General features: G+C 39.0%; 1 protein-coding gene across 1 annotated transcript in view; it reads right to left on the bottom strand.

The window, feature by feature from the left end:
* The window catches only part of PIGU (phosphatidylinositol glycan anchor biosynthesis class U), a 107,409-nt gene that overhangs the window by 61,272 nt on the left and 33,856 nt on the right, over positions 1–12,281 (bottom strand). Inside the window, exons 5-6 of the mRNA XM_036826433.1 lie at positions 11,988–12,097; positions 9,674–9,774 (exon numbers count right to left, since the gene is read on the bottom strand). Of these exons, the coding sequence (XP_036682328.1) occupies positions 9,674–9,774; positions 11,988–12,097 (211 nt within the window). The remainder of the gene's footprint in view (positions 1–9,673; positions 9,775–11,987; positions 12,098–12,281) is intronic.

Raw genomic sequence — 12,281 nt, 5'->3', positions numbered from 1 at the left:
TCAGCGTGTTTCTCCTTGGTTTTATCCTGCCTGGGACTCTCTGCGCTTCCTGGACTTGGGTGGGTATTTCCTTTCCCATGTTAGGGAAGTTTTCGACTATAGTCTCTTCAAATATTCTCTCGGGTCCTTTCTCTCTCTCTTCTCTTTCTGGAACCCCTATAATGCGAATGTTGTTGTGTTTAATGTTCTCCCAGAGGTCTCTTAGGCTGTCTTCATTTCTTTTCAATCTTTTTTCTTTAGTCAGTTCCACAGCAGTGATTTCCACCATTTTGTCTTACAGGTCACTTATCCATTCTTCTGCCTCAGTTGTTCTACTATTGATTCCTTTTAGTGTATTTTTCATTTCAGTTATTGTATTATTCATCTCTGTTTGTTCTTTAATTCTTCTAGGTCTTTTTTAAAGATTTCTTGCATCTTCTCGATCTTTACCTCTATTCTTTTCCCAAGGTCCTGGATCATCTCCACTATCATTATTCTGAACTCTTTTTCTGGAAGGTTGCCTATCTCCATTTCATTTAGTTGTTTTTCTGGGGTTTTATCTTCTTCCTTCATCTGGTACATAGTCCTTGGCCTTTTCACTTTGTCCATCTTTCTGTGAATGTGGTTTTCATTCCACAGGCTGCAGGATTCTAATTCTTCTTGCTTCTGCTGTCTGCCCTCTGGTGGATGAGGCTATCGAAGAGGCTTGTGCAAGCTTCCTGATGGGAGGGACTGGTGGTGGGTAGAGCTGGCTGTTGCTCTGGTGGGCAGAGCTCAGTAAAACTTTAATCTGCCTGTTTGCTGATGGGTGGGGCTGAGTTCCCTCCCTGTTTGTTGTTTGGCCTGAGGCGACCCAGTACTGGTGGCTGGTGCCTACAGGCTCTTTGGTGGGGCTAATGGTGGACTCTGGGAGGGCTCACGCCAAGGATTACTTCCCTGAGCTTCTGCTGCCAGTGTCCTTGTCCCCATAGTGAGCCACAGCCGCCCCCTGCCTCTGCAGGAGACCCTCCAACACTAGCAGGTAGGTCTGGTTCAGTTTCCAATGGGGTCACTGCTCCTTCCCCCTGGGTCCTGATGTGCACACTACTTTGTGTGCCCTCCAAGAGTGGAGTCTCTATTTCCCCCAGTCCTGGCGAAGTCCTGCAATCAAATCCTACTAGCCTTCAAAGTCTGATTCTCTGGGAATTCCTCCTCCCATTGCCGGACCCCCAGGTTGGGAAGCCTGACGTGGGGCTCAGAACCTTCACTCCAGTGGGTGGACTTCTGTGGTATAATTGTTCTCCAGTTTGTGAGTCACCCACCCAGCGGTAATGGGATTTGATTTTATTATGATTGTACCCCTCCTACCATCTCATTGTGACTTCTCCTTTGTCATTGGATGTGGGGTATCTTTTTTGGTGAGTTCCAGTGTCTTCCTGTCAATGATCGTTCAGCAGTTAGTTGTGATTCTGATGTTCTCCCAAGAGGAAGTCCTGAGGGATCTTTTAATATCTTCAAATATTATCAAGAGTAACAATCAGCACCATCATTTACTGAGCATCTAGTTCATGCTCCCACACTATGCTAAGTGTTTCACATGCACCATCTCATTCATTTTTTATTTTCTCCTCATCTCATTCATTCTTTACATTTACTCTATGCAGTAGGGACTGTTTCAGTCCCCATGTTATAGACAAGGAAACTGAGGCCCTAAACAGTTAAGTGACTTGCTTACAGTGATAATGCCAGGAAGTGCTAGAACTAGGATTAGCTATGAGATCTGTGTCGACTGAAAAAAAAATGCACAACCTAAAAGTTGAGAGTTATGTTTTATTTGGTGGACAAAACTGAGGACTTAAGCCTGGGACACAGTATCTCAGATAGCTCTGAGAGACTGCTTCCAAAGAGGTAAGAGAGGAGCCGAGATATATAGTAGTTTTTGCAACAAAGACCATGTAGTCGGAACATCAAAAGATTACTGTTAATTAGAGAAAACCAGGTATCTCAAGTTAAGGAATTTAGCGCTTTTCTATGTATGGGAAGATTCAAGCGTCTGGGCTCTCTGAAATCATTCCTTTGATATGCACCTCAGCTATCTGGGCCTGTGCTTTCTCATCCTGAGTCTCCTCAGGGTGCACCTTCAGGGGTGGCTGCAGTGACTGACCTCTAGATGGGGAGCATCCTGTTTCTATCCTGAGTTCCCTCGGGGCTCATCATAGGGGCAGCTGTAATGTGATGGCTTGAGGGCTGTGACACATTTGTTTACTGATTTTGCAGGTAACATTTTTTCATTGACATCTGTCTGACATCACAGCAGCCTGAGCTCTTACTCTGAACCACCTCGGATAGTACTGATTCTTCTTTTTCCTTGGGAAGCAAGTCCTGTCACCCAGGCCTCTTTTGGTGGAATAAGGAGAGTCGGAAGGGTCCTTGGGCGGCAAACCTCAAGAATTTCTAGTCTGGAGCATCTCATTGTTGACAAACACCAACAGTGAATAAGCAGGAGTACCTATTAACATCTGTTTGTTTTCCTTTTGAAAGCCTAATGAAGATGACTTCAGAGGGATGGAGTATTTTAATCAGCTCCTTCACCAAAGCCCCAACCTTTGAAGTAAAACCCAAGCTGCTCCACTAAACGAACATCAACCCTGCCCACAGACTTGAGTTTCCTGGCCAACACCCCAACAAGGACATCACAATACAATGGTCTGGGCTTTGTCCTGGCCTGTGGCTCTCAGAGTGTCCCAGGCAACCCTGGGCTGCCACAAAGGAAGTCAAAGGAGGGCAAGTAGAAGGAGTCAAGGGGACAAAGCAAATGAGGCCACTCCCTTCTGTGGGGGCACCTGCTCCACGGAAGTCTGGGGAGAGAGGTACCTAGTTTACTTCCACTGTCCCTATCTTCTTATCAATCAATTTAATTTATTTTAAATTATGTGCTCATTGAAGAAACTTTGGGAAAAAACAGATATGAGGAGGAAATAAAAATTACTCATGAACTTACTCTGCAGAAACAAGTATTACTCTTTTGGAATCTCTTTCTATTTGTGTTGTAGTTTTAACATAGTTGAGATTATACTTTATTAAAATACACAATTTTGTATTCAGCTTTTAAAAAATAAATGTATCCTCACATAATTTACAATTATTTTCAAATATCATGTGCATGGGTAAACTGTGTTTTCTTTAATTACGTGGGCAAACCATGTTTTACTTAGCCATTCCTCTCTCTACTTTGAAGTATTTTCCAATTGTTCTAATCATTATAAATAATCCTGCAATTAATGACTTAGCATCATAAAGCTTGGTCTGTAATTCTGCACTACTTCAGGATAGGTTATCAAAATTAAAATTCATAAATCAAAAGAACAAACACTTGAACTACTGCCAAACTGCTTCCCAAGAGGTCTGTACTAATTTACAAGTCAACTTGCCATGTGGGAAAATGCCAGTTTGATAGCACTTTGCCAGACCTGAGAATTATCTTCTAAAATCTTTGCCAATTTGAAAGGGAATAAAAACACCACTTCTTTTGTTATTTCAATTTGCTTTTCTTTATTAGTTATCTAAGGAGTTGAATATTTTTTCATAGTTTTTAGTCATTTAGATCCCTTCTTTTGTGAATTCTCCCAACTGTTTTCTTCTTTAAATAAAGAGTGAATTATTCCTTCATGAATTTTATTAAATATCTAATTATGTGGTACAAATGTGAAATATAGAAATATGACCTGCAGATTTTATAACTGAACTTTGTATATACTGCTAATAGGGATTACTAATATATTCAAAGAGAATAGTTCAGAGACCTAACTAAAATAGAATTCTTCAAATATTTTAACAGATTAGAAATGTTACTTGCAACGGTCTCTACTTACAGCTGCCAACAATGGAAAATAACTTAAGTGTCCAGCAAAAGGGAAGGCCTGGGACCCCATGACAAATATACCTGAGGAATGGAAGTGGAGGTGGGGTAGGGTGGGATGATAAAAGACTTTTACTTCCCATTTCATATGTTTGAATTTCTTTTATTTTTACCAAGTACTTGAACTACTCTTAAAATTTTAAAAACTTAAATTTTGATGTAAAGAAATTAACAAATGTGACTAATGTCATTCATGATTCATATGAAACAAGTAATAAAATTAAAACAAAACTGTGCATACAATATTACAAAAATGTTCATAAAATTCATTTGACAGAAATCTAGAGTGACATAATAAAAAAAATTTTTTTCTGTGGAACCAAAAACAATGTGGCTGCAAAGGAGTTACGTATAACTTTTTTACATTTTTTTCCCCCAAACAAAATCGTTCCATTGACTTAAAGGGTCTTTTGAAAGATGTTCTTAAAATGGCATACTTTACGTTTTTGTGTGAGACTTCCATTGTACACACCTCAGAGAGCATGTCTTTAGTCTTTCTACCTTTGTGCTCGGCTATTTTAAAGGTGACATTTCCAAAGGCCAGTGCTCAATCCCTTCTGCCAGGCTGCCTCATACAGTCCTTACTTTAATGGACACCAGGCACCTTGATAAATGAGTCTACCTGAGCTGGACACTCTGGAAACAGGAACTGAGGCAGGGGATGTTCACAGACAGCAAAGAGTCATTTCAAGTAACTTGATAATAAGTTAAACTAAATGACCTACAGAAGGACTAACTACAACCACTCCAAGCGAAGCAATGTCTTATGAAGACCTAAGTCATTCCCATGTGCCACCCTAGAAAAGGTAAGTAAACTCTAAGTAAAAGGTCCTATGTACAACTTTTGAGTCTTTATTTCCTAAGTGTGCAAACTATTCAGCAATAATGTAGAGAAATAAGAGCTCTCATACACTTCTTATGAGAGTATAAGTTGGTAAAACTCTTGAAGGCAATTTAGTGATAAATTTCAGAAATCCTAAAGAAGGTATACACCCAGTGACACAATAATTCTATTTCTAGGACTTTAGAGTAAGAAAATAATTGAACATGAGTGTGACAATTACTGTTAGAAATTATATTAGAAAATTAACTGTATGGGAATTCCCTGGCAGTCCAGTGGTTAAGACTCAGCACTTTCACTGCCGTGGCCCGGGTTCGATCCCTGGTTTGGGAACTAAGATCCCACAAGCTGCATGATGCGGCCAAAAAAATTTAAAAATTAAAAATTAAAAAAAAGAAAGAAAATCAACTATAGTATTATTTAAACAGCTGAAAACTGGGAAATTAACTAGATATTTAATAGTATAAGTTGGTTAAAGAATTTCTATTTATTCATCAACACAACGGAACAGTAAGCAGCCATGAAAAATGACAGACTAAATGTTTACTGACGTGGTAGACTGTATTTTTGGCCCCAATTCTTAACCCCTCCCTATGTCCAGGCTCTTTGCCATATAACTTTGCAGTGTCCCCCCATTGTGGACAGGATGGAAATACCCACCCCTGAGATCAGCCATGTGTTATGTTTTGATCAATGCAATATAAGCACATGTGATACAACCAGAAACGTCAAAAGCTCAAGCCTCATTGGGCTTGTTCGCAGTTGTGTCTCTCCCATCACTATGAGAAGAATATGCCTAAATTAGTCCCCTGGTCCATGAGGATGACAGACATGTGGCGAAGCGCCCAGCCTAGATGAGCCAACTACAGTCAGCTGCTGATGCATGAATGAGCCCCGATGAAACCAACAAACTGTCTAGCCATATCCAACCTAGATCAGCTGACACCTATCTGACTTACAGACACATGAGCTAAGTAAATGCGTATTGTTGTTTTAAGACACTGAGTTTTGGAGTGCTTTGTCAAATAACATTTTTGTGACGACAGTTAACTGATACAATATTTAAAAGTGTAAAAGAAAAATGAGGGAAAAATCTGGAAATATATACCTCCAATGCTAATAGACTTCTAGTGAAAAATGGTAGGTTAATCACATGTATATCATCTTTCCCTCCAAAACCTCACTAAAATGACAATAAAGCATTAAAAATAGTCTTAAACAACAAATTAACAGAAGAGACTATAGCAAAATAAATTTTAACATAATAGTGGAAACATTAAAAGCAGGAGGAAGAGGGATAAATGATTGAGCAATATGGAAGAAATTACAGCTCAATGGCCTGCAGAGAGGAATACCAATAAAAATCAGGCCAATTCACCCCATACAACTTCTGAGAGATCCAGCACCTTGAAGGTATCAGATACTATGGCAGGTGGGGGTAAGTTACAGAGATGAGAATCAAGCTGAACGTTTGTATACAGACCAGCCAGAACCCCAGGTCTCACCTCAACTATGTGCAGCCAGGTGAATACCCCTACATACCCCATCCTTCTAACATTCTTAAATAATAAGCAGACAGCCAAGGATCATCATAAATAAGAGAAAATCTACCCATATGAAAGACAGAGCCCAAGACAAACAGAAAAAAAAAGGCGGGGCGGGTAGGGGGGAGAGAATCCAGGAAGACAAGGAGATTATGCTTAGAACAAATGGAAACTGAAAACAAAAACAAAACCAAGAAAACTCAGAGAGATAAGAGAGTATATCGTGGTGATAAAATAATAATGATGCTTCAAAGAAACAACTGGAGACCAAGAAAGAACTTAAATCAATAGAAAATAAAACATACAAATTAGATCAATCCAAAAAGTCCAATATCCAATAGGCATCCCAAACGAGAGGACAGAGAAAACAGAGAGGAGAGAGAATTTGAAAAACAGTACCGGAATATCTTCTAGAACTAAAGGACACTAGTCTCTATTTTGAAAGGGCCTACCAAGTACCCAGTAATGAATGAAAAAAGAACCAAGTAGACATAGCATCATGAAATTTCAAAATACTGAGGATAAAAAGAAGATCTTAAATCTTTCAAAGAAAAAATTAGGTTACATATAGCGGCTTCAAACTGCCCTACAGCAACTGGGATGCTAGAACACAGTGAAGCAATGCCTTCAAAATTCTGAAGGAAAATTTTTTCTGATCTAGAATTCTATACCTTGCCCCAACTATTAATTTGGTGCTAAGTTAGAAAAACACATTTTTTTCATGTGTGGAATGATTCAAAATACGTATCTCACACACCCTTTCTTAGAAAACTACTAGAGGAAGTACTTTAGCAAAACCAAGGAAAAAAATCAATAAACGAAAAAAGGAATCTAGGAAAGAAGGGATACAATACAAGAGAATTATAAGGAAAAGTTCCAGTATGACAGCTTTGCATCAAGACCACACAACAACCAGGACAGACTGGTACAGGATGAAGGATGTGTGAGGCAGATCTCCAGAAAAATAATGGAACCAATAAACTATTTGATGTACTTAAGCATTTGTTTAAAAACTACAGACCTACTTTGTTTTACTGTACTTTGCAGATATTGTGTTTTTTACAAATTGAAGATCTGTGGCAACCCTGCATTAAGTAAGTCTATCAGAGCCATTTTTCCAACAGCATTTGCTCACTTTGTGTCTCTGTGTCACGTTCTGGTAATTCTTGCAATATTTCAAATTTTTTCATTATTATTATGTTTGTTATGGTGATCTGTGATCTTTGATATTACTCTTTTAATTGTTTGGGGGCACCACATGCCCATAATATGGCAAACAACTGATAAGTGTTGTCTGTGTTCTGACTATTTCACAGACTAGCTGTTCCCCCACTTCTCTCCCTCTCCTCAGGCCTCCCTATTCCTTCCTAATATTGAAATTAGGCCAATTAATAACCATACAATGGTCTCTAAGTGTTCAAGTCAAAGGAAGTGTTGCATACTTCTCACTTTAAATCAAAAGCTAGAAATAGGGCTTCCCTGGTGGCGTAGTAGTTAAGAATCCGCCTGCCAATGCAGGGGACACGGGTTTGAGCCCTGGTCCAGGAAGATCCCACATGCCGCGGAGCAACTAAGGCCATGCTCCACAACTACCGAGCCTGCGCTCTAGAGCCTGCAAGCCACAACTACTGAAGCCCGCATGCCACAACTACTGAAGCCCGTGTGCCACAACTACTGAAGCCCGTGCACCTAAAGCCCGTGTTCCGCAACAAGAGAAGCCACTTCAATGAAAAGGCTGCGCACCGCAACAAAGAGTAGCCCCTGCTTGCCACAACTAGAGAAAGCCCACGCGCAGCAACGAAGACCCAACGCAGCCAAAAATAATAAATAATTTTTTAAAATTTTTTAAAAAAATCTAGAAATAATTAAGCTTAGTGAGGAAGGCACGTCGAAAGCTGGGATAGGATGAAAGCTAGGCCTCTTGCACCAGTTAGCCTAGTGGTAATGCAAATGTAAAGTTCTTGAAGAAAATTAAAAGTGCTACTCCAGTGAACACATGAATGATAAGAAACCAAAACAGCCTTATTGCTGATATGGAGAAAGTCTGAGTGGTCTGGAGAGAAGATCAAACCTGCCACAACATTCCCTTAAGCCAAAGCCTCAACCAGAGTAAGGCCCTAACTTTCTTCAATTTTATGAAGGCTGAGAGAGGTGAGGAAGCTATAGAAGAAAAGTTTGAAGCTAGAAGAGATTAGTTCATGAGGTTCAAGGAGAGAAGCCTGTCTCCAGACCATAAAAGTGCAAGGTGAAGTCGCAAGTGCTGATGTAGAAGCTGCAGCAAGTTATCCAGAAGATCTACCTAAGACAATTAATGAAGGTGGCTACACTAAACAACATATTTTCAATGTAGACGAAACAGCCTTATTTCAGAAGAAGATGCCATCTAGGACTTTCATAGCTAGAAAAGAGAAGTCAATGCCTGGCTTCAAAGCTTCAAAGGATGGGCTGATTCTCTTATTAGGGGCTAAGTTTTTTTTATCAATAAAGTATGTTTAAATTAAGCTATGTACATTTTTTTAGACATAATGCTATTGCATACTTAACAGAATATAGTATAGTGTAGACATAACTTTTGTCTGTGCTGGGAATCCAAAAAATTCGTGTGACTCACTTTATTGCAATATTTGCTTTATTGCTGTGATCTGGAACCAAACTCACAATATCTCTTAGGTATGCCTGTATTGTTAGGCACTTGAAAGATCTAGCAGAGCAATTGGGGGGAAAAAAGTGATTGGTACAGAAAGATAAAGCAAAACAAAAACAAAAACAAGCAAAAAACCCACAATTATTAACCTCAGAAAAAATAAAAGGTTGTACAAGAAAGAAAAAATAACCATAGTTATTACTTTTCCCAACAGTGAATAATACATATACTGTCATAAAATATAGGTACCAACTACTGATTTAATCAAAGCTGTGACATAACTTCTCTAGGAAAACCAGGTAAAGGGGAAGTGAAGATATTGGTAAAAGAAAGCTAAATCTTTATCTCCCATAATAAGAATACAATAGATAATGTCTAAAATTTATAATTCATGAAACAGCAATACGAGGTCTTATTTAGAAATATGGAAGTAAATACTAGCAAAAAAAAAAAGTAGTTCCTTCAAAGAAGTTGAACTAGGGATGGGAAGAAAGGGGCAGAACACTACTATTCTCATTGTAAGCCTTTTAGAAGTTTTTGTTTTTTGTTTAAACTATGTTAACAGTGACTCTCTGAGTGGTAGAATTTCAGGATGTTTTAATTAATTTTTTCTCTTGGCTTACCTAAATTTTCTATAAAATTACTTGTGTAATTTTAAAAAATGTTTTTAAGTGTTGTATTTTTTTTTTTTTAAATCCACAGCATAAGTGTTACAAAAGCCTGCACAAATTAGGGACTGAACTTTGTACTTTCCTTTGGGGCCTTACCTTTTATCGTGGTCAAAATGAAGAAAGCAATGAGGGTGTTGTTGATGGCGCAGGTAGACTTGGCAACACAAGACAAGATCGTGTAGGGATTTAAGAGATAGCTGGGGAAAAACACACATATTTGGCATTAGTAATCCTGGTCAAAGGACCAGGGAGTCCTGGCCACCATAGCCAGGAAGTTCAAGAGGTTTACTAAAACCATACTCAAGGGAAGGCAACTTCTTAGAAATAAGTTTTCCTAAGTAAAAGAGGATGGAGTGGGGTTGTGGCCAGTGAGTAAAAGGCACTGAACATTCACTCCCTATTCTGTGCTATGTGTTATATGGAAAACCATCATATTTCATCACCACGGATCCTGTAAACCAGCTATTACATCATTCCCATTTTGCAGATAAGGAAACTGAGACTCAGTGGTTAAGTAGCCTAAGGCTTTACAAGCTAATAAATACATTCAAAATCAGGTCTTTCTGGCAATAAGCCTACATTTTTTATTACTTCAGGCTTCAAAAATGATAAAAATTCTACCAATTCCCACAGAGCCATATATTTTAGGAATGGCTACAGTTATCTCTGAAAACCAGGAAAGTACTGTTTCCTCAATCAGGTTCCTAACCTCTGACATAGGCTACCCCATTCAAGAGGTGAGAGCAGCTTAAGTTTAGTCCTCTTGGCAGCCAAGCTATATCCACCAAGCCAGACCCAAAGGGCAGAATAAGTATCTGCTGAATTCAGTAAGCTAGTGGCCATTGAACTTCACAGGACAACCTGAACTTCCACTGGGAAGGAATTAAACTGAAACAGTCTTTTCCTGAGGTGGGAAGGAATGGACTGAAAAAATAAATTTGAAATGCTGAATAGGGAAATCTTATACAGTCATAACTGTGTTTTTATTTATTTTTATCCTGCTTCCACAAAAGATTTGAGGCAGCTCAAATGAGAACAGATAATAAAAAGTGAGAGCAAAATTAAAATAGAAATAAAGAATCAAGACCAGGGAAAGCATAAATAAAAGGAAAAAGTAAAGGCTAGGGAAACAAGAACAAATGGGTCTTCTACAACACTGTAGTAATCAGCTTTAAATCTGGTTCTGAGTTTCCTGGCAGACAAAGTGAAAAGGGAGACCAGTTACATAATTCTGATTATCAGATAGGAAGAAACATACCAGTGTCTCAGGGAGAGATTATAATTATTATGCACAAATAAAGACCTTAAATCCAATACCTCTCAGAGCTGTAAGATTAGCAGTTCTAAAGCCAAAGGCCCAGAAATTGTTGATTTTTTTTTTTCAGCAATTACAGATAGGCTTGTTCTACAACCTTTAAAGAAATGGCTGCTGCTATTACAAAACTACCCCCTGGAGACATAGGAGTCCATAAGGGATTCATAATGTTGCCAAACCTCTGGTTCTATTAGGTAGTTCCCACCAATATTTCTGAAATACATAGATATGAACCGATACCTCAAATGTGTTTGGTGGGAGGAGAAAAAAAGCCATTTCTAAATAGCAGGTGATGTTCAAGAAGCAGCTACGCAGCCACCTATCTGGAATACTGAATAGGAGAGTCACACACAAGGCAAAGGGTTGAATAAACTGTCCTCATAAGGCCCCTTCTAAATCTGAAGCTTTAAGGTCATGTTTTTCCATGAGGAAACTTGTCTGCCTTGTTTTACTGTGTATCCTTAGGAACTAGTATGTTATTAACATTTACTATTAGTTGACTGAATAATTATTCCCATTTGCCTATCTCAGGAATATAAACAGGAATAACCTGAAAGAATTAAAGTTACAGGCAGCACTGGTACTCCTGGAGAATTCTTTCATAGAGCCTCATAAGTTCCACTCTCTCATACTGGTCATCCAGCTGGGATGGGTCTGTTTGGTACTTTTCTTCAGTTTTCTGAACTAGAAACGGAAGACTAAATTGTACATGAAACATAGGAGTTGCTTGAAATAACTGCTGCATAAAGATCAGAATTTTATGCAATCCATATATCACAACTGGAAAACTTTTTTTTTTTTTTTTTTTTTTTAAACACTGGTTACAAGGAGGCTGGAACCAGATCAGCATCGAGTGAAAAAGCATTTGTGAAGGGTCGATTGTGCGTGTGCTTGTGTGAGGCTTTGTCCCAACAGAGACAGGATGGCTCTGTCTCTTTTCCTGGCCAGAACCCCAGTTGTGCAACAGAACTATAGCAAATACTTGATGACTAAGACTGCAAATCTCCAAAAATACAACAAACAACATGAGAAAGTCTCATCAGATTTTCCTCATATTCGTTGGCACTGAGCCCTGTTTTGTCAGAGAATACTTACAAGAGGGCCACTTTCAGAGGGATGTAACGCATTTCCATAGGGGTTCGGATGAGTTCGGTCACATCTGGGGCATACTGGTCTAGTTCTAGGAGGAGTTTCTGCTTTTTAAACTGGAAAAAAAAAAGACAAAACACATGAAACAAATAACTTCGCATTGCTTTTAGGATGAAGACAAAAGTTCTTCCATGGCCCACGTGGCCTGCCTGACCTGGCCCTACCTCTCCAGGGTCATTTCACGCCCGCTACCCACACCTCTCACTTTCTGGGTTCAAGCACCATGAACGTGCCACTGCC

Source organism: Balaenoptera musculus, chromosome 15 (assembly GCF_009873245.2).
Source record: "Balaenoptera musculus isolate JJ_BM4_2016_0621 chromosome 15, mBalMus1.pri.v3, whole genome shotgun sequence".
NCBI lineage: Eukaryota > Metazoa > Chordata > Mammalia > Artiodactyla > Balaenopteridae > Balaenoptera > Balaenoptera musculus.
The sequence above is the reverse complement of the archived record's forward strand: the minus strand, read 5'-3'. Positions and strand labels throughout refer to the sequence as shown.